We start from the raw sequence: 21,511 nt of genomic DNA on the forward strand, positions 1-21,511 counted from the left end.
TGGGCCACTTCCGCCCGTCACTTAGTTGTATACGCCCTTCCCAGCCTCCTCGATTATCACCACCATCATCGCCATCGCCATCCACCTTGCCGCTGCGCGATTCGAGGTTTTCGGAGGATTCGTTTAGCTACGAGCCATTTCTCCCTCTCCCTCTCCCCTTCACTCTCTTGCCCTTCCCCATCTTCCCCCCTCCCATATTCCACTTGCCTCTTTTCGGCATACTGCAACCCATCTATCTCAACCCACAAGACCGATTCGTTACTTTTTCTCTGCATTCTGACTGCCCTTAGATCTGTCAGGGTCCAACGTGGGACAAAGGAGTTATCCATTCTTTCGATCTCCCGCATTGACACATTCCAATACTCCATCGCCCACGAGATCCGTCACATTCCATTCCAACCATATCGGTGCTCTCCCTCACCAAGCGCGTGCTCCACCTTACGACCCTATCGACAGTCGACTCGGGGCCCTGTACCTACCACAATAGCTATACCGCTCGTCGTCGGGTGGTGTCCGACAGAGTGAGCCGCACCGGACATTTAATACTCCTTCTCGGAGTCCCGAGAAGCGAGTTGGACTGGACAGAAAGAGGATCACGAAGAACATATCGCCCTAGATGCCGGGACTAACAGCGAAACTACCCCGTATGTCTACATTACGTGCCTCCATGTCGGATATTTCTCTAGCGATACTGACTGTCGATATATAGGGGTTCTGCAACTGGTCGGGTACCACCATGTGCTGATGATTATCATCGCGGTGGCGATCATCCTACTATGTGAGCAGTCATTTCCCGACTCTCCCAACAATGCGACTAACTCTGTTCCAGCGTTACTATTAGCAGGATGCTCCTCGTCCTCCCCGCAGATCCCCGACATCTTCCTGATCTCCATGTACTATGAGCGCTACAAACCAACTTTCAACCTCGCTCAGGTAGATCCGGGGGTAGTGACAGCAACAGCAAATATTGTGGGAGGAGCCGAGATGGAAGTCCGTGTGGGTTATTTTGGCATCTGTGTACAGCCAGACGCCGGATCCTACATTTGCAACTCGAATGCGACAGCATTGGCGGAGATTGTCACAGTCGACCAAGATCCGTTGAACCTGATTTGGGTAGCATCGACGTTCAAAGATGCAGTCGTCTTCCCATATCTTCTGTACGTTCACACCCTCCACCCTCAAGAACGCGTTTTGACTAACCGTTATAATATAGAATTCTTGCCGTCATTCTCGCTTTCTTCTGCTTTGTCATCCTCGCCACCTTCCCTGGATGGCATGACGAGCTAGACCCTAGCGGTTCCGAGATCGAAGCCAGGCCGATTCCGTCGCGGCCTGTATCCCAAGCAGCACTAGCCTTGACTTTTGTAGCCTCGGTCTTTGTCCTTGTGTCCGTACTATGGCAGCACACCGCATCCGTAGCCGCCAGCACGATAGTTCAGGATCTGGGCAACGGAAGTGTCAAGAGTGGCGTGGGTACATCTGCCATGGTTCTCGGCTGGTTTGGATTTGGACTTCTGGTGGTCGTGACGATAGGACTGCTAGTGATGATCCTGAGCGTCAAATTGATCCAGCAGTTGACGGACTAGCATGATCTCTTTTCGCTGTTTTTCTTTCTTGTTTTGATGCTGCATTATATCTGCTTGGATTGGTTTTGGTTTCTTTCCCCCGGACATATTACACCCCGATTCCCCTTCCCCAACGACACGACACGAATACACACGACCAACCCAGCAAAACGAATAATCACGACCCACACCTACACCCACCCTTCCAACTCGAAACGATTGAATTTTGTTATGGATCTTTTTACGGCACATGGATTACGGATATGGATTGCTATGGACTACAATGGATATGGAAATACGGGATTTATGAAGAAATGCATAATGAGCATTATTGTCATCACCATCACCATGATAACATATTTGAGACCGTCTGTTTTTAAGTGTCTCGCCCGGATGAACAAAGATTATATTCACTACATGTCGAAAACCAAATGATTGATTGAATCACTGCCAAATATTCCCCGTTGTCCTTTCTTATTTTATGTACATTCTGTCGATTTTGCCTGGGATTTCGCTCATGGATGGTTCTCGTTATTATGGTTAGTATTGATGATTGAGCATGTATAAAAGATGATAAGGTTCCCGCGATTAGTTGCACGATTGATTTTAAGTTTCTTAGTCTAGTTAGATGTAAGTAACTGCAAATGCAAATGCAATGCACAATACACGATATACAATATGCACAAGATACAAATATGCACATATCATTTCCATTATCCTCGGGGTGTTATGATATACGAAATACTTTTATACAACGCGCTGTATGGAAAACCATCAAATCATAACCATTATGAGCAGACAAAACAACCCTATACATAACAATCACACCAACCCCACCCCTCAAATATCATGTCTCGCATACTTACTCGCCATCCTCAACCTCCTCCCAAACTTCAACAACACAAACGGAAACGGCACAAAAAGCACACACAAACACCCGAGCAACGTACACGCCCACCCAACCCCCAAATTATGAAACATAGCGGAAGCAAACAACGGAAACCCCGCACCAAACGACGATCTCAAGAAATCATTGCCCGCCAGCACCGACGCCGCATACTTCGGATACGCATGCGCCTGGTAACAGAAAATGCAATTGAAAATAAGACACCCACCGACGGCGAAGAACATCGACGCAATGATGGGCACGATCCAATGCACGGAGACGAATTGGCCCGTCCAGCCGAACCAGAAGAGGGAGATGGGGAGAGCGAAGCATCCGACGCAGGCTGGGGGCAGCTGTCGTTCCGGTGTGATGTTCCAGTTCTCGTCGAAGTGTTTGGCTTGGTATTTCCATTTCCACCAGAAGTAGCAGGGGATGGTGATGGCGCAGGTGGAGATTAGGATGCCGAGGAAGGCGAGGCCGCTTTGGCCGGTGTTGAAGCCGTGGATTTCGCTGAAGATTATGGGGAAGGCTTCGAACCAGATGTAGAGGATGCCGTAGATGAGGGCGATGTAGAGGTTCATGATTAGGACGATGGGTTCGAAGAAGCAGAGTTCGAAGGGGCGGACGAGGGCTTCGAAGATTATGTCCTGTGTGAGGGGTGGATGTTAGTGAGGGTGGTCTGATTGTAGAAAATTCAGGGGAGGACGGCGAGAGCTTACCATTTTTCTCATGTTGGCGACCTCGATCTCGGCTTCGCAGCGGTAGTTGGAGTTGCCGGTGATTTGGCGGACGCGACGAGCTCGCCGGTAGAGGATGTTGGGTGCAAATGTCTCTGGGAGGAAGAAGAATAGGAGAACAAACGCAAAGCCGGAGACCCAGAGGAGCTGCCATATGGTCCATTTCCATCCTTCTGCTTGTGCTGCGAATCCGCCTACCAGGGGTCCTAGGACTGGGGCAGAGATGGCGAACGCTCCCCATATGATGATCATGTAGTCGCGCATCTTCGGATTCCAGATATCACCCATGGATGCGGCGCCAGTGGCTAGAGCTGGGGATCCAATGAAGCCAGTAAGGAATCGAAAGGCTAGAAGCATTCCGAAGTTTGTGGCGTAGATGACGGCAAATTGGAAGAAGACGAAGACGAACAGTGTAAGGACGTACGTAGGGCTTCGACCGACGGGAGGTAGTTCTGATAGGGGAGACCAGACCATTGGGCCTGTTATGCTGTTAGTTACCAATATACCAATTTTTGGAGGGTGGTTGTATCAGATTCTGCTAGCACATACCCAAGCCATATCCCAACACGAACAGGGTCAGCCCCAACGTGGCAGCCACACTGCTCACTCCGAACTGCTCACTGACGCCGGGGATGCCAGGGGTGTATATCGCAGATCCGATATAGATAGCGAAAGTCAGAAGCCAGATCAAGCTGCTCACAAACAGCTTCTTGAATGTGCTCCAGTTCTGCGGATTCTATATGCCTGTCAGCACGTAACCAAGCTATCGGATGCAGGCGGAGACAGTGCATATGATTTATACCTACCTCAGGATCATCCGGCCCGCTCCAGTCAATGACAAGTGATGCATTGGAATCTGGATGCGCTCCTTCTGCCCCGTCATGCCTAGCTGTCGACGCGGTTGATAGGCGACGTGATGCTCTGGACGCCTGCGAAAGAACAGTATAGAGGCCTAGGTTTTCCTGATCGCTTTCAGAAGCTGCAGCTTCTTCATCTTTGACCTGTTTCTCCGTCTTCAGGTACTCGGTCCACATGCCCGTGTCATTCTCTTCAGGGTAACGTAGCCATCTCTTCCTGCTGAAGATGCGTACTAGCTTCCCAAATGCTGAGTCTCGAATAGTTTCCATGACGTGGGAGGGCTAGTCGATCTCGGTGGGCCAAGAGAAAAGCAAACACACTGATTCTATATCACCACGATACATCAGCGGAGACATAGTTACTTTATAAGAACAAGATGCAGTGGCAAATCTGCAGCTATTAGAGCGATCCTCTGGTCAATGAACTCTAAAGCAAGTCTTAACAGGCGAACGTCCATCTCGGCCGGGGTCACAGCCGTAATGCCGAATATAGAGCCGTATATCCGACGGAAAGACCTGGGGCTGTCGACAGCTGAATCCGTCGGATATAGCTACTGGTCTCGACTCTGAACCCTTGCATGACTTCATTTCCAATATGAGAAAGACTGTAGCACGTCACCCGCTGATGAGTTGCATCGCAGCGTCGTGAGACTTCATGGATGTGACGTCACGACATGTTGAACATTCATGCCGGTAGAAGATTTAAAAAAGACATAAAAGCCCCTTTCGTGTCTGCTCAGACGGGACCAGAATTCAAAGAACAGACCCAGACAGCACAGGTCAAGAATAACGAACTAGATAGCACGCAGGAGCAAAATGGCCGCTGTCAATGACCCTCAACCCCTCCCCCAACAGAATGGGCAAACTGGCTTATGCGGCTTTTATTACGACAAAGGTGACGGTGGTGATCAAGGGGATTCTGTGGCAGGAGCTCAGACTAAGAGATGGTTCACGTCAAAGGTAAGCCCCATTGTGCCCGTGATATTGACTCAAATGTCTAATCTGTCATAACCTAACCAGGCACTCAGTGGCTCCCTTCTGAAGCGTCTCAACAGCATTCAGCTTGTGACCTCTTCCAACGATGGTGGATCTACCGTCGCCGGAGCAAACCGGTCATGGTTCGAACTGTCGATCCAAAAAGACGGCGGGGAGTTGGATAATCTTCGCTGGATGAGTCATGAGAACAGGTTCAAGACGAATGGCAACGAATATGTATGCAACGAACAGTTCCCTAACGCACGATGACTGCAGCTTATTAATCTTTACTTAGCACAAAGGAAGAGTCTTCACCAGACATAGCGATATATTGAAATCCTTGAAGGTGAAGTCTAACTGGATTTGACCTTTTTCGGTCGTAAGTGAACTGACTTGGACTATAGGACGGTGATTGTATCCAGGTTCACGCTGCCGCTGACCATATGAACTCAAGAAATCAGTATTATAAGGGTACACTGGTATTCGGTGTCGGATGCGAGGATAGTGAGAAACCTGTTGAAGACTCAAAGCTTCGTACATTGCTGGGATTGGATTCGAATGATTCGGAGGCGGCTTCAAGCGTCGTTAATTGGAAGCTCACTACGCCAGAAGAATTAAGGAGGAAGATCCAGCAGGAAGAGGCGAAGGCTGTCATGGGTAATTTGAACTGGGAAAGCTGGGATAGCATTGAGAAGTACAAATCACTCGCAGCGGAGGCTAAAGATAAAAAGAAGCATGTTCTGCTTGTCTTTGATGCGGAAGACCTACCAGATTCGACGGCTATAGACCGCCGCCTGTCCTGGGGCCAAACGGTCGAGAATATCTGGAATCATGTGCTGAAAGAGCGTTGCAACTCGATATGGCAGGAATCAAGAGTAATTGGAGCCAACAAAGAGGAGACCTTCGGGAACAACTATTTCCACCTTCTCGTCCAGCTCGGTTTGGAGGGCGCGATCTACAAGGGCTTCCAAGAGGACGCAACCAAGGTCCATCTCATCTACGAGCCAACCAGCGCCAAAGGCGGTTTTCTTCGCTCTTACTCGGATAAAGATATGGAAAAGCTCAGAGTCAGTAGGGAAGGCCTCCAAGTCAACGTGCCTAATAGAGAAAATCTCGAAATCCAGGGGGACCTGAAGATTCTCGGAAACCAGGAGGAAGAGGTGGACCAGGGGCAAGAGGTGAAAGAGCTGATGAAGAATTCGGGTATAGAACAGGTAATAGAAACGCTGAGGGATGATCTGAAAAGAGAGCTGAAGAAAGTTCCAAACGCGAAGGAAAAGCTGAGGGAAAAGCTATGGGAGAAGCTGAGGAAACAGCTGAGGAAAGATGTGGGGGATGTCTGGATGGAAAGCCTGAAGTCCTCTCTGGAAGAAGAATCCACCGAATCCATTGAGAATCTCGGCATAACGCAGATCAGAGACGCAATAATGACTGGGATCAGGTGGTCTCGTCGCTGTGCCCCGATGATGTTCCCAAAAAGAAAGGCCAAGCAATCCCAGCCCGCCGACAACCGCTTGAAGCTTGAAACTGACTCAGAACCGGTGTTGGTGTCGGTGGAGCTTGATTTGAGAGATTCTCAGACGACTTCCAGAGAACCATTGGTCCTTAGAAGTCTGCCATGCACCCCCAAAAAGGCCGCCGTGGATACGTTGAAACAGGGATTTGAGTGTGTACTGCCATATATGCCCAGTGCCCGATTCGGCAACTTGGTGACGGCTGATCGGGGGGAAGTCGATGGCTTTCGAAGAATTGCCAACAAGGTCCATGAATGGTACACAACCAACACAAACGCCATACCTTTAACCCTTGCTGTATTCGGACAGCCAGGGTCTGGAAAATCCTTTGGAGTGAAGGAGGTCATCAAGTCCATACTGGCTGCCGATGGAAAGGGTATTACAGATTTAGAATTCAATCTTTCGCAGTTTCGCCAAGAGGATGACCTCAGACACGCATTCGAAGTCATCCGGGATAAGACGCTCTCCGAACAGATTCCCGTTGTATTCTTCGATGAATTTGACTCGACCTTTGAAGGAAAAGAGCTGGGGTGGTTGTCGCATTTCATCAAACCCATCACAGAGGGTAAATACGAGGACGGTGGGATCGAACGACCACTGGGACGTGGCATCTACATCTTCATCGGAGGCACTAAGACAAGATATGACGACTTCTTCCGGGCCTTAGAAAATGGCGGCGGCGCCGGAGGAAGTCCCGGGGGAATCATCAGTTTCGAGCAATCGGAAATTGCACTCGGGAAATTCCTTGAAACTATCCCTCGAACTCGCAATGGATTTACACCAACGCTGAAAACCATAACCGTAAACATCTCCGGGATATCTCAATATGACCAGTTGAAAAGAAAGTTCTACGAAATCCGGGACGCGACGCTAGAGAAAAATATCCCACTGGTCTTCTTCAGAGACTTCGACTGTGATTTTGGCAGCGAGAAGTTGGGATGGCTGAAATACTTCCTTGCTCCGATGCAAGACGGCGAATTCTTCGACCACGGCAGCCGACATCTCCTCGGGCGTGCCATATTCGTCTTTGAACAGGGGTCAACCCACTTCAACGGATTCCCTGTAGCAAAACTGCACTCACACTTATTTCCAGGTGCGAAACTACCGGACTTCGTGAGCAGACTCCGAGGGCAGATCCAAATTCCCGCACAGATCCAAACTCCCGCACAGGCCCAAATTCCCGCAGATGCGGAAATTCAACGTTTTAGGCCTCTCAAGAACATTCTCACCTGGTATCTTCAGCGCGACAAGTCAAACAAGCCACTTTCGATTGGTTTGTTCCGGGAATGTCGAGGGGACACCAAGGAGACTTTCAAAAGTGCCCTGAAAGGACATGTAGACATTCTCGGACCAAGCATCTTGTTGAACGAGGATGAAAGTGAAAAGGAAGCCGACAGAGACTATTTCCCCATCCGACGAGCGATTCTGCTTCGAAGCATGCTTGAGAGGATTTTCGGGTTCACTAAAGGAAAGTCAATTGACATACATCCTGGTGTCCTCAATGCACTGTTGTTCACTCCCAGAGTCCTACATGGTGCTCGTTCCCTTGAGTCGATTCTGTCCATGAGCGAGTTAACATCAGGAGGACGCATTGATACGGGAAATCTTTGTCAAAAGGCACAGTGCAGATTGCACGTGGATGTTGATGAATTCGAGAAATACTTGAATGGGACAGAAAGCAGAGGTGATCAGGGTGCACCGGGCAATGGGGCTGCAGGGGGTACACCAGACGATGAGGAAACATGGGATACATCAGGCAATTGGGATAGGCGGACATTGGAAGATGAGGCTACACCGGAAAACAAGCAGCGCTATGCCTGGATTGAACGGAAGTCGGGTAGAGCTTACAATCCTGGGACTGTGGTCCCTGCTGCGCCTCCGGCTGGCTTAGGCGCCGCCTGAAAACTGAAACTACTATGACGCTATGATTTTCACGATGTTAGGGTTGATTCTTACACAGAATGATTTGGTCACATTAGTTATTCTTCTTAGCTACAGACTGCCAGCTGAATTTCGAATCTACGATTTTGCAATTGAACGGTTCTTTAGGGTTACTTATACCCCCCTTTCCCTAAGCTCAAGCTTCCTTAGATACAGCTGCACACTTTTCCATGAAGTAGAACATTCTCATCGACCGCGTGATCATACCTGTTGAGGGCATTCTAGAGGGAGAATGAAAGGGATTTTCCACTGATAGCAGTAACGTATTTTCTCTGGCATATAGTATGAAATGGTAGGGACGGTGGAGGTAATAAAGGTTACGCTGAGAATTTGTAATGATATCAACTTGAATCTCATGTGGTATCTATCAACTAGTCTGTATCATTTTTCGTAGGCCCCTGCATCATGCAGCAGATTGGTCGGATGAACAATTGCGGTACATAACCTTGGTGGTAGTGTGTCATTTGAGGATATCATTTAATAGCAGTATGCAACAAGTAAACATGAAATGAACAACCCAGGACACCGCTGTTAGCTTGATAAAAGCCAAAACTAATAGTTCATCACCGGGCCCCCGCCTGGTCCTGGTTTCTCCTCGTAGTGATTCCCATCGTACCCACCACCATAGTCATCCAAGGACCGATACCCTCCTGGAGGTCCGGCATCGCGACCACGGCCTCGACCACGGGTGCCACCCCGGTTTTGATGGCCTCTGCCTCGCTGTGATGACCCACGGCCGCGGCCACGGTATGAACCACCCCGTCTAGGTCCATCATCGTGATGATTGCGGTTGTTGCCTCCATACCGCGGGTTATAGTGCGGCCTGCTATGGGGCGGCCCATCCTGAGTTCCATCTGGATACAGGATTTCTTCATCCCGCTCCTGCTGATGACGCCTCTTGTGGTTTTTATTCAAGAACTGACTCTCCCATTCGCCCTCATTGGGGTTCTCTTCCTCAACACGTAGGACAACTTTCTCTCCGACGACCGTCTCGAAAGTCAAGGCCTTGTCGGCAGGGACAGGATGCCAATTCTGGATCTTACCCGCGTCAATCGGACGAGCGCCTTTGCGCACCGCCAGCACTACCACGGGGTGGGGGTTCTCTGTGTAGTATTTCTCTGTGGCTGGCACAGGCGTCAAGCGTGCAGCCCAGACGCGGTTCTCAAAGCATGCAGTACCAGTAACCTGCCAGCTCAGTTTCTTACCGATGCCACCGACCTTATCAAGAATAGACCTGGGGGCTGGGCGAGGAGTGATTAGTATACTGTTGGCCATGTACTTCAGATCATTAGAATCAGCATGCCCAAATGGCAGCATGGGGTTCAGAATCTGGCGGATTAGCCGACCAGAATCAGCATTGGAGATCAAATAACCAGTGTAGAAAATAGTCCGCTTGATGCGAAGCTTGCCGTAAGGCGATTTGGCCCGGTTGAGCGACGGATTGCGGATAGTAAGGTTATGAGAGTTGATCATCCGCTGCACTTCAGCAGTCTCCATTACAGGGGCAAGGTACATTGATCCTTCGGCGACCTGAATGACTTCAGAGCCGATTGGCCTTCTTCCACTATTTGGTGCCTGGAACCTGCGGTTTAGTTGCTCGAAATAATCCCGAAAAGCTTTCACACTGGCAGAACATCAGAAGTGTGTCATAAAAAAAAGGTATTAGCGAACACGCACTGCTTCACGCGATCTTCATAAACGCGAATCTCTTCGGCCTGGTCGTAAGTGAGAACAAGGTCTTCCAAGAAAGTTTGCTTGAACTCCATAGTAGTGGAGAATCGCTGGCTCCTCGGACCAACTTCTGGCTTAAGGCATATGAGATCAAACTCCAGTTTCTTACTGTCCACCATACGCCGGACAAGATCGGAGAAATTACTCTCGCCGCGGCCTGTCAGAAGCACCGTGAGGGCGTCTTTCTGCTCCATACTCAGCTTGACCAATTGGACCTGTAACAGGTCAGTTCTCTGCCAGCCACGCCAGTCACAATCACTTATGCCGCACAATCTGTTCGTTCCACCATCCCTCCCAAGCTCGTGGCTCTTCCTTATCGATACCGTCCCCGGTCGCGGCCAGCAAGTTCGGATCGTGCCACCAGCCTCCATTCGCGAAGCTCTCGTAGGCCTGCAGAAATCCGATGGTCGGACCGTTCCATAGCTGTGGGTTTGGAAGAGGACTCAAGAACACTAGACGGCGTTAATTTGACGCTGTCGTTCGCCGGCACCACCGATCATTCTTACAAGTATTATCAAAGTCGTAGACGTGAATAGATCGGATATGGGATACCGCTGATTTCAAAGATAAAGACCGTCAGTACAACAATAGTTATCGCGCAGGGCTAGCTTACCTGGCAGCTCTCTGTTCGCTATGGACCATCGCCTTAGGCTTGTGATGGTTCGCGCCGGAGCGCTGTGAGCCTGGACACGCATGGCGGCGGCTGCGTTTTCAGTGACTACAGCCTTCGCAGATCTCATTGTTCATTAATCATAGCAATCAGCAGTGTATCGTTAGTGCATGTCTCTACATAGAAGTAGGACTTTTCTTTGGCTACAGCTTGCGACTGAGGTGAGTTTTGCGGAGATTTCGCCAATGTATGCGGCCGCGAGAGTTGTGATACGGTGGACGCCAGCACCCAGTTTCCCTCCGGCCGAATGACACGGAATTGTTACACTAACCACACGGTTGGCCACAGTACTCGAAGAAAGGACATCAACAACCTAAAGCTACTGATATAGTATGAAGTTAAAAAAAATATAACTATTATTTCATTTGATCAATGCACTGATAGCAAGTCTACCTACATAAATTGAGCTTTCATTTCTATTTATTTTGAGTTCAAGTCTATCTCATATTCTAGACACTGCTGAAGTTACACAGTAGTACACCCGTGGCGATAAATAACTCCGTGGCATTTAGTAATCCGCAGTGAATACCTGTTTTGCCACAGAAGCACTACCGTCTCCCCTACTCATTCTGCCGACAGAAACCACTACATTCTGGCGGTGAAGCCCACAGTAAAGGCGGTCACGCCAGGAATGACGTCCCAGGCGGTCAGCGATACGCCGCAATGCGACTGCTTCAACTTATCGCTCCATGACACCCATCAACCCGTCCTCAAGCTTCCAACAAGTGGTCGGGTGTCGATCTCATGTCCGATGATGTCGACCTGCAACAGGAAATTCTCCAGCGAACTCTGCAAGAGGTAGCGCACGATGAAGGCGAGCACGACGCTAACCCGTGCGTGATCTGTCTCGAACCCATCTCCGAAGCCGCCATCGCGGTGCCATGTCGCCATGCGAACTTTGACTTTCTGTGTTTGGTGAGCTGGCTGGAACAGCGTCGCAACTGTCCGCTATGTATGTATCCCCACTAGTCTTCCCCAGAAGCATACTGACTCGATACAGGCAAGAGTGAGATCACATCCGTAAAGTACAACCTCGACAACACCAACGGACCCAAGATCTACCAACTCCCAGCAAGCACAAGCGACACCACAACCACCTCACACATACCAACACCCTCACAGCACCGCCCACCCCGCCGATTCCGTCGTCCGCGCAGCCCCCGTCCCCAACAACAACAACAGTCGTCCACCGACCCCCTCCGCCGCCGACAACACATCTACCGCCACCAACTCTACTCCCTCCGCGTCGGCTCCAACCGTCTCTCCCAATACCGCGAACTGACGCCCGAGCGCTTCAACCGCGAAGAGGACCTCGTCTCGCGAGCCCGGAAATGGATTCGCCGGGAACTGCAAGTCTTCGAGTTCCTCAACCCAGAGCCAGAGGACCAACGACAAGGCGGAGGAGGAGGAGAGGTTGCGCGGCCCGGCCAACAGAGACTCGAAAGCCGGCGCGGCAATAACGCAGAGTTTCTGCTCGAGTACATCATTGCTATCCTACGGACTGTGGATATCAAGGGTAGTGCGGGGCAGGCGGAGGAATTGTTACGGGATTTTCTCGGTAGGGATAATGCCCGGCTGTTTTTGCATGAGTTGCAGGCTTGGTTGAGGAGTCCGTATGTTTCTCTGGAGGATTGGGATCGGAATGTTCAGTATGAGGATGCTGTGGGTGGTGGTGCTGGGGGTGGTAATGCTCGTCCTTCGGACTCGCGGAGGGAGAGGGAGGAGAGTAGTAGGACTGCTACGCCGGTGTATCGGGGTGATAGGGGGCCGAGGTTCCCTGGTTCTTCTGGACGAGTGAATAAACCGTCGTATTCTAGGAGAGGGGGTAGGTCGTCTCGCGATGCTGTGGCTCAGGCGAGACGGGTGCAGTATGCTCGGGATCGGTATGTTCCTGATTGAGCTGTAAATACAGCTCGGGGTATTTGTGTTGTGTGTTATGTACTATAATAGACATATAGACGCCTCGACTTGATATATAGTTCAACTGACATGGTATCTCAACAAGAATTATATACTTATGCTATAGTCATTGCTCATATCATGTCCCGCGCAGACAAGACACCACAGGGACAACATTAGGTATCCTCTCCACTGTGATTTATCAATCCTACCCCCTCCATCTATCACATTTACCACCTACCTACCTCCTCCCAAACCTTCCCCCATACCTCCCCTTACTCCCTCTATTCCGCAACTTCAAAGACCGATAATTAGCATGCGCCGCCGGATTAACCTTCCTAGCACGCGGCTGAGTCTGAGTCTTCTCCTTCGTCTTCTCTTTCCTCTTCTTCTCCTTTTCATCACTCACTTCCTGATCTTTCACCCGCCCCTGCGGTTTATCCGCCTCAATCGCCTCCTTCATTCTCTCGGAGAAACTCTTACTTCTAGCCGGAGGCTTAGATAATGTCTCTTCATCTTCATCGAAGTCATAGTCGGGATCTAAGTCCGGTTCGGACCCTGAATAGGAATGGAGTGAGTTGAGTTCCTCTTCGTCGTCTATATCGTGCGCTTCAGTTCCAGGGATATTGAGGTGTTGTGTTTCGGGGACTACATCCGCATCCGCATCCTCCTCATCGTCCGAAGCGGGTAGCTGGGGTTCTGCTTTCGGTTTCGCGGTAACAGGCTTCATGCGCACTTTGCGGGTAGTTCGTTTCTGGCCCTTCTTTTTGAATGGGCGGGATTCTTCGGTGGGTGGGTATTGTTGTTGGGTTTGGCTATCTGCGATATCCTCTCCTGCTTGTTGCTGTTGCAGTTGTTCGGCCTCGATTTCATGAAGTATGTCCATGTCATTCTGCATCTGCTCTTCTTCCATATCGCGGAGGCCTTGGACGAGAGCTGAGAGGCCCTTTCCGACGAATTGGGGTCTCTTGCGTACTGCTATGGGGCTTAGACCGCCGTCGTCTCCGGGGTGGGTGTTGGGGTTGTAGCGGGTTGCTGGTGCGCGGCGGAGGAAGGATGGGGTTTCTTCGGCGTTGGGACCGGGTTGTTCTTCTGTTGGGTTTGATGCTGTGTCGTTGGTTCGAATGTACGCTGGGTACCGGGGGCCTTGGTTTTCGTTTTCCATCATTGCATAGCGCCATGTCGTGGGGGTTGCGAAGAGGGTGGAAAGCATCCATTTCTTGCCTGATGATGCAGGGGTGCGTGCGCCTCTCGGACTGTTGTCGTCTTCTACTTCATGTTCGTCTTCCTCGCCTTCTTCGGCGATCGTGTCGAGCTGTTTCCTTCGTCGTGAGGGTGTCTGGACTGCGTTGTCGCGGAGGCTGGCTATGCGCGTTGCGGATGGAGTGGCGGTGCTGCCGCCGGACTCGGAGAGGAGGTCGAAAAGGCCTAGGGCCTTGCCGTCGCGTTGTGGGGTCGGGCCGATGGCTGTCTTTAGGGGGGTCTGATGGGTGCTTGGGCTGAAGAGGCGACGGAGGACAGAGGGGGAGTCGTAGGGATCGACTTCGGAGGGGTGGGAGGTTGCGACGGGGCGGGATTTGGAGGGTGTTTCGAATGCTGCCGCGGCGCCTTTGGAGGCTTTGCGGGGGGTTGAAGCGGTGAGGGATGTTGAGGGGCCGTTGGGGGAGGTGTGTGGGCGTTTCTTGGGCCGTTCTTCTAGTTGGACGGGGTTTTCGTCGGTGGATGAGGATGTCTCGAGGGCCTTTAGGCGGTAGTATTCTTTGTATTTTGCGGCTAAATTGAGGGTTAATTGTGAGTTAGATGATAGATGAGAAGAGCTGAATAGGAAGTATTGTTCATACCGATTTCAGGGACCTTCTTAATGTCGCTTCGTTCGGCCTTTCTCCCTCCATTGGCGTCGGCAAAAGCCCGCTCCCATTCTTTCAGTTCGGCGCGTAGATTGGCGGATTGGGTTGCCATCTCCGGAGCCATGACGGTCGCCATTATTGCATGTTGGTGGCGATAGAAGATGTATATTGGGTATATGTAAGAAAAGACTGTCGTTAGGTAGGAATGCAGTCAGCAGAGGTGGTTCAAGGGAGTGAGAGCCGTGCGTCAGGAGTAACTGTAGTAATGGCTAATTGCAGCCCCGGCGGTTGGACCGTCGCGTGCGCGAAATCAATTAACGCGGGTAGCACCCGCGTGGAGTGACGTAGCGTGTCTGTCCAATCGGGGTCCTTGACGGCGATAGAGTAGCAGTCACTTTCATTCGCCGTTGTCTGCATATAGTGGAGATCTTGAGTGATCTTTAATTGTCAATTCTATAGTCGGGTGAATATGGAATCGGTTTCTATTGTGTAAGCCACCGCGATCCTTGAGAGAAGAGTTGATCTCCATTTTCACATCTGTATGTAGTACGAAGCATTTAATTCGGAATAAATAAGGCCCATTGGTCATAGCTCATTAATTTATTAGTGGTAATGGTGGTAGGTTCTAGTGTCAATATATATATCTCGCTACTAATGAAGAGTATATAAATATCACCAGCTCGTCAATCCCCGAGCTCTATCAAATCCTCCGCGCAATTGCGTCTCAGGATGTACTACTTTTCCCTCTAAGAGGGTGTACTTGATGAGTCCCTCGCAATGTTCGGGCCTGATTCTGGCCAGCCAGATCATCTGCTGCTCCTCCTTCCGATAGATCAGAACGTTGGCAGAAAACTTGTGACCACCCACGTGGGAAACGAAGAATATTCCCACACCACCGGGACGCTCGTCGTTTGCATCACGGTAGAGCCCCAGCGGCCGTAAGTGGCGTTCCAATTCTTTCTTGATTAACGGAGCAGTAATTCCGCAGCGAGCGTCGCGTCGTTTATGGGAGCAGAGCAACACCACGTAGTCGTATTGGCATGGCCGGGGGTTCAATTTGGACCCTGGATTAGCGGAGATGGTGCCGTTTTGGGATAATGGCGCGTCCATAAAACGAGAGATCACTTCATTGACGTCGCTTTGTTTGACGGCATCAATAAAAGTGAACGATGGTAAGAGCAGAACTGTGGTTCCTTGGTTGGTTTCATCGTCGGTTTCTGGTGGTGTCAGATTTGAAGCGGAGATCATGAAGCGCTAGTTGGGATTAGCAGGGGCTTTCAGGGAGGAAGTTATGGGGGTGGGCATACACCATGTTTGGATAGATGTGAGGACTCGTCAAAGGCTTGCATTAAAGAACCCTTCTCATTCTCGACCTTCTCGGTCCAGTCCGATTTTCCCGTTGCGACTAGGACATGAGTGTGGAACTCCTTAATATGGCCGTATAGAGGTTTGGCGGTTTCAACCTTCACTTTGGAGGGAAACTGCACGGTGCAGTCGGCGCAATCCCTCTTACAATCCGGGCCATCTTCTGTCGGATCGACGGTCGGGAAAATGTAGCTGTCGTTGCGGATAAGGCCGCCGCGCGAGAGTAGTGACCGGAACATGATGATTATTATCTCGTTAAGCACAGCGTGTGTATATACGATCGCAAGACCAGAGATTAAGAGGAAGATAGTTCAAGAGTCAAATATGATACGCGAAACATCAAAATCGTCTCTGCTCTAATCCTTATATCTTATATCTTTCTACGGCCGTAAGATTCGGAGATGGCCTTGGGGGCGAATATCCCGAGGCCTATCCCCGACCGGAGGAGATGGACATACGAGCCTGAAGTGCCTGCCAGGCATCCTAATTCTTATGCATAGTCAGACTAGTAGTTAGTTACGGAGTCATGGCGTCTGCTGCCTCCGTAGTGAAGGGTAAATCTCCAATGAGAGGAGAAAGATTGTCAAAGACGGAAATCCTTCAGCCCACTTCAGGGACCCTTTTTTGCCGTGCGTTTCACAAAGTTAGTACTAGTGATGGCTGTGAGTAGATGGAACCATTACACGAAGCACATGGCTGATCTCCCTTGCTATCATCTTCAACTATTTCTTCTGCCTATTATACGGCCAAGACCTTGACATTTCTCTCTCAACTACATTGTTCTATTCTGGCATTCAACAAAGTAAATTTCACTTGAACCGCTGGTGGAAATTACACTCATAGGTAGTTTTGACTCTCCGACATGGGTCTTTCCCCATCAAGCCTTGTTAAGCTTATAGAAAGTTTAAGAATAAAAATACTAAGAAAGAAAAGTGCGCCGGAACCCTTGGAAGTTGGAACCCTTACCACTAGGCTGAGACAGGCAAAAAGCCAGGGACCCTCTCAGGCTCTCATAGTTACTTAGAAGTTAGTTAGTACCAGATACTAGTTTACTTCTTAGTTAATCTGGATGCTGTCGTGACTCGGATGACTAACGCGATGGAGTCCAACGAGGCGCAGTGACTGGTTGATTGGAACCAGTCTGAGTTTGAGGGTCTGTCTGACTGTCTTACCTCGGTCAGGGGGGGGTGGGAGAAGGAAGAAGAGAGTTTTTTTTTTTTTTTTTCTTCTCATCTTCTTCCCGTCCGATAAATCCCCGCTTAGGGAGTGGCTGCAACCTCAGCAGTCATAATCCATCAAATGCCCACGATTTTTCCTGACGACACAACAAGACCATTGGATAAGGTTAAGAGATAACCAACAGGGGATTTGATCTCTGCCTAAATCTCCCTGAACCAATACACGGCACATTCGGAGATCGTTAACATTTCAGGGAAGGATTGAAACCTGGCCGGGAGAAGCTGCCCGTTTTGGGGAAAAGGGCCGGTGGGCCAAACACGTAAGCCCAGCGACTCGCTTCTCTTATCTGAACTGCCGCGGCCGACCGACCGACCGACCGAGTGAGAGTCCAGACAGTAAGTGAGCGAGACCAACTGCCACTTGTGTGTGTGAGTGAGTGAGTGTGAGAGAGAGAGAGAGAGAGAGAGAGCTGGGTTGTGTTTGTCCGTCCGAGGACACACACGATCAATTGACTCTACTACCCCCGAGACAAAAAAGAACAATCAATATACAAGAACTATCAACAGAAGAGGGGCCAACTAACTAATTCTTTCTTCGCAAGTCACTCCCTTCCTCAGCAGTTGTCTCCGATGAGAAAAAGAAAAAGTATCCATTCCGTTCATCATGGCCGACTTTCACCAGCAGTCTTTGGGGGCCGCTGCTGCTCCTTCCGACCATGAACCCCCGCCCGAGCAGCAACGGGTGAGGAAACGTCGCAGACGCACCATGGCATGTATGCAGTGTCGCAGCAGGAAATTACGCTGCGACCGTGAGTATCCTGTATGCAGTCGCTGTCAAAAGAGCAAGACACCCAATAAATGCACTTATGAGGACGGCTTCCTTTGGCAGCAACCCAATACAGTTGCCTCGCCCGTTTTCTCCGAGCGAGGTCCCACAACCACGGTGCAAATGCCCCCAGCTGATCGGGCGACTGCCCACCCTACCCCGGACTCGGGGATAAGCAGTCTCGCGTCTCGGTGTCATCCCTCGCATCCCATTGAGGAAAAACGTGATAAATTTCTGGAAACCGTCTTGGGTGCCCCCAAGGCCGCCGTCAACCAGGAGCCATATGTCAACACCGACCTCCTCCAGCGACCCCGTCACCCTCCCGAATCCCATCATCATTCCACCTCCCACCCCTACCCAGACGATAACGATGACACTCCTGCATCGCCGTCGCAGCAATTGGATGTCTCCCCTCGGATCATGATGCGAGGACGAGAGACCAAGACCCGTTTCAATGGGTCGGGCATTTTTGCCAACCTTATCGCGCAGGTAAACCTTCCGTTGCTTCCTCGTCTTCCCCCAGCTTGGTATCATATTAGGCGCCCCAGGCATGACCTTAAATTGGCCGCATGTTTACGTCTATGTAGTTTCCTGACCTTAGGGCTTTTGCGGAGGAGATCCGTCAAGCCAGTCCGCATCTGTCAGCATTACGGCCCGACCTAATGAGAGTCAGGAAAGGCGTCTGGAAGAGAAAGCCTCTGAATGAGCCATTCCCCATGCCCACAACAAGTTCCTTGATCACAATGATCCCGTCACGTGCAGTGGTGGATGAGCTTATCTCCTTGTATTGCACCTACATTGAATCCACCCACCGGATCTTTCACATCCCATCATTCCTCAAGCAATTGGAAGCGTTTTGGCCGCAGCGAGATCAGCCGGATCAAGTCTCGCCGATTTTTGTGGTGCAGCTTCTCCTAGTGCTTTCGTGTGCATGGAATCTCGCCGATTTCCAGAGCCTGCAAATGAAGAATGACGGCCATCTGCAATGTTATACGGCCATCGAGTGGGTCATGCATGCCGAGAAGTGGATAGAGAACGCGCATATCAAGCGCCCGGAGCTGACCAGTCTCCGCCTGAATACATTGCTGATCATCGCCCTCAATATCCATGGCATGAAACGCAGCCAAGCTTGGCTTGCGACGGGAACGCTAGTCAAGCAAGCTATGATGGCCGGTTATCACCGGGACCCGACTCGATATAGCCGGATCTCCGTCTTCAACATGGAAATGCGCCGAAGAATATGGACGACCATTTTGGAACTCGATCTACAGGTATCCCTTGAACGCGGCATGCCGCCGTCGGTCCAGGAAGCCGATTATGACACGGCTCCGGCACTCAACATTAATGACGACGAGATCCACGAGGACAGCACAGAGCTTCCAGCGGCGAAGCCGTTAGGTGTAATGACTGATTGCTCGTTCCAAGCGGTCCTCGCACAATCTCTTTCGCTGCGGCTCAAGGCCTGCGCATTAATGCATGCCCCACATATTAGCTGCCGATACGAAGAAATCCTACACTATGACTTCGAGTTGAACCGACACCTATCCAAGATCCCTACCTGGCCGACATCAGACGTGGACGACTTCCAAACCGCGCACCGCGGAATCCTTATCCGAGCAATGCTGGAAAACAAAATCGGACATTCCCTCTTATCTATACACACGCCTTTCGCCATTGAAGCGCCCAAGGACTCCCTCTTTACACCCTCCGCGCGGGCTCGTTTAGAAGCGGCGTCGATGATTCTATCCACACAACGGCGCTTACGCGAAACTTCGCAACAGCTATCCCTCTGTAACATGGGCGACTGGACCATGCAGGCGTACTGCACTATATGCGAGCTCTTACATCAGGGGCAAATGACCACCGGTAAGCCTAGTCATCCCTATGTCATTGTACTATATGCTGATGCACATCAGGCGCTTCCACCTTTTTGACCCGAACCCTTCCTGGACTACCCGAATCTCTCATATCCCTGGTGGAGGTGGTTCTTACGTGTCTCGAATCCCGGCTTCTCCTTGTGGTCAAGGGAGCCAAGGAATATTTCTTCATGTCCACGATTGTCGCATTGGTTAAAGTAGGTCTCTGGCCGAGTCAAGCGCAAATTTACAAGCAGGAGGTTGTGGAGAGAGTTATTCTCTTTGCGCAAACCCTGTTTACACGACACGCCAATTGCGCCCATCTAGGCGAATGGGGATTGGGCAACTTCAAGACCAACCAAGTGAGTGTTTCTGTTTACTTTATATTCCAACCTGTACTAATCTGGTTGTGATAGGTTCCTAGCTTAAATGCAACCCCTGGATTGGCACCCCCATTTGTTCCCGATGTGAGCATGGCGCACGCGCCGAACTTTGGCATGATGGTAAGTCTGTTTCTTATCTGTATATATGTCACTGGAGCAATGATCTAATAAGACACAGCAGCCACCGGGAGGAGATTTAGATCCATTCCTCGACGCCTTCGACTGGGGCGACCTAACCGGCTTCACGTTGCAGCAATGATGTAAAAATGCCTCTATATAATCATGACGACTGTATGTAACTGTACCAACACCTCCGTGTACACTCAATCCCTGGAATACTGTAATATGTATTATCATTCTGTATGAACACAACATTTTCTTTATCCCCAGATACGATCGTGAACCCTGACCGATCATCTATTACCATGATGCCACAACACAACAACCGAACAACGATTAGACACAAACAGGATGGCGATCATTGGATACATATACCTTGTAATTATCGATGTCAATAATAAGTCATTGCACACAAAGGCAGAGCCGTCATTCGTCTCCACGGCAGGGAAAGTGGACCGAGGGATCGACAGCCCGACCGCGATGCAGATCGGATGATATCAGAAGTGGTAAGGATTTTGCCATTGCTGGTCCACAAAACGAGGTTCCTGGAGGACAACTTGATTGAGTGAGTAAACAATTCACTTCATAGTCAGACGAAGTACTTCAGAATTGTGGTGAGCGAGCGTGTTTGGTCACATGCTCTAAGGTAAACTGTATTCTAGTACTGCAGACCTAATTGATCGTATTGCTCGCTGTCCTGAGTAGCCGAACAAGTCAATTGGTCAATAGATTACTGACACCATCCAAGAAGAATTGTAAAATAAAGATGTAAGGAGCGCGAAGACAGATACCACTGCTGAATTGACTTCAGGCAGTGCTGCGATTTGACCACCAAACCCCGGTTGGCGACGAACTCTCCCATACCCGAAACCACGACATGAACATTCAATTACCTTACAACCAAACACAGGGCTGAAGATGATCTTCAGGAGATTCTGCCCTTCTATTTCTGTTCGAGTGTTCTACTTTCTTTCAGTGGTTCTTTTGTGGCTTTGCATCGCTTTCATCCCCCAAGTTGCTCTACCGAGCAAGAGGCTGAGCGTGGGGGCTAATTGCTTAGCATGATCAACGAACACTACTTATCGTACTAGCTTCACCACTAACATAGAATCGTTCCCCTTACTGTGAACTAAAGTGGTTTGTTTTATGTCCTGCCTCGTT

The 21,511-nt window shown here is 50.2% G+C and overlaps 8 protein-coding genes across 8 annotated transcripts; 4 read left to right on the top strand and 4 right to left on the bottom strand.

The window, feature by feature from the left end:
* The first annotated feature begins 492 nt into the window (after nt 1-492).
* Nucleotides 493-1,764, top strand: BO79DRAFT_70649 (Fig1 domain-containing protein). Its single transcript, XM_025689634.1, has 4 exons — nt 493-644; nt 710-778; nt 830-1,157; nt 1,214-1,764. Exons 1-4 carry the CDS (start codon nt 617-619, stop codon nt 1,584-1,586), a joined length of 798 nt encoding a protein of 265 aa, XP_025542785.1. The 5' UTR covers nt 493-616; the 3' UTR covers nt 1,587-1,764.
* A 663-nt stretch (nt 1,765-2,427) lies between these two features.
* Nucleotides 2,428-4,315, bottom strand: BO79DRAFT_278657 (MFS transporter; the record flags this gene model as incomplete). The annotated part of the gene is made up of 5 exons (XM_025687924.1): nt 2,428-2,456; nt 2,516-3,098; nt 3,171-3,667; nt 3,738-3,924; nt 3,995-4,315. 5 exons carry the CDS (start codon nt 4,313-4,315, stop codon nt 2,428-2,430), a joined length of 1,617 nt encoding a protein of 538 aa, XP_025542786.1.
* A 546-nt stretch (nt 4,316-4,861) lies between these two features.
* Nucleotides 4,862-8,436, top strand: BO79DRAFT_278658 (uncharacterized protein; the record flags this gene model as incomplete). The annotated part of the gene is made up of 5 exons (XM_025687925.1): nt 4,862-5,005; nt 5,066-5,163; nt 5,233-5,257; nt 5,425-8,227; nt 8,318-8,436. The coding sequence occupies 5 exons, from the start codon at nt 4,862-4,864 to the stop codon at nt 8,434-8,436; spliced, it is 3,189 nt and encodes a 1,062-aa protein (XP_025542787.1).
* A 410-nt stretch (nt 8,437-8,846) lies between these two features.
* On the bottom strand, nt 8,847-11,020 carry BO79DRAFT_189810 (rRNA 2'-O-methyltransferase fibrillarin-like protein). Its single transcript, XM_025680689.1, has 5 exons — nt 10,820-11,020; nt 10,713-10,760; nt 10,477-10,658; nt 10,153-10,421; nt 8,847-10,099 (listed from the first exon to the last, which is right to left on the bottom strand). Exons 1-5 carry the CDS (start codon nt 10,944-10,946, stop codon nt 9,028-9,030), a joined length of 1,698 nt encoding a protein of 565 aa, XP_025542788.1. The 5' UTR covers nt 10,947-11,020; the 3' UTR covers nt 8,847-9,027.
* A 556-nt stretch (nt 11,021-11,576) lies between these two features.
* On the top strand, nt 11,577-12,775 carry BO79DRAFT_285554 (RING finger domain protein; the record flags this gene model as incomplete). Its single annotated transcript, XM_025688371.1, has 2 exons — nt 11,577-11,828; nt 11,877-12,775. The coding sequence occupies exons 1-2, from the start codon at nt 11,621-11,623 to the stop codon at nt 12,773-12,775; spliced, it is 1,107 nt and encodes a 368-aa protein (XP_025542789.1). The 5' UTR covers nt 11,577-11,620.
* Nucleotides 12,776-13,016: 241 nt separating this feature from the next.
* Nucleotides 13,017-14,817, bottom strand: sld2 (the record flags this gene model as incomplete). The annotated part of the gene is made up of 2 exons (XM_025680690.1): nt 14,617-14,817; nt 13,017-14,548 (listed from the first exon to the last, which is right to left on the bottom strand). The coding sequence occupies exons 1-2, from the start codon at nt 14,756-14,758 to the stop codon at nt 13,017-13,019; spliced, it is 1,674 nt and encodes a 557-aa protein (XP_025542790.1). The 5' UTR covers nt 14,759-14,817.
* Nucleotides 14,818-15,294: 477 nt separating this feature from the next.
* On the bottom strand, nt 15,295-16,287 carry BO79DRAFT_189820 (sucrase/ferredoxin-like domain-containing protein; the record flags this gene model as incomplete). Its single annotated transcript, XM_025680691.1, has 2 exons — nt 15,930-16,287; nt 15,295-15,876 (listed from the first exon to the last, which is right to left on the bottom strand). Exons 1-2 carry the CDS (start codon nt 16,224-16,226, stop codon nt 15,295-15,297), a joined length of 879 nt encoding a protein of 292 aa, XP_025542791.1. The 5' UTR covers nt 16,227-16,287.
* Nucleotides 16,288-17,751: 1,464 nt separating this feature from the next.
* BO79DRAFT_285557 (putative C6 transcription factor) lies at nt 17,752-20,544 on the top strand. The gene is made up of 5 exons (XM_025688372.1): nt 17,752-18,480; nt 18,579-19,857; nt 19,908-20,209; nt 20,264-20,350; nt 20,409-20,544. Exons 1-5 carry the CDS (start codon nt 17,830-17,832, stop codon nt 20,487-20,489), a joined length of 2,400 nt encoding a protein of 799 aa, XP_025542792.1. The 5' UTR covers nt 17,752-17,829; the 3' UTR covers nt 20,490-20,544.
* The last annotated feature ends 967 nt before the right edge of the window (nt 20,545-21,511 follow it).

The sequence above is a fragment of the Aspergillus costaricaensis genome (assembly GCF_003184835.1).
Source record: "Aspergillus costaricaensis CBS 115574 unplaced genomic scaffold BO79scaffold_6, whole genome shotgun sequence".
Classification (NCBI taxonomy): Eukaryota; Fungi; Ascomycota; class Eurotiomycetes; order Eurotiales; family Aspergillaceae; genus Aspergillus; species Aspergillus costaricensis.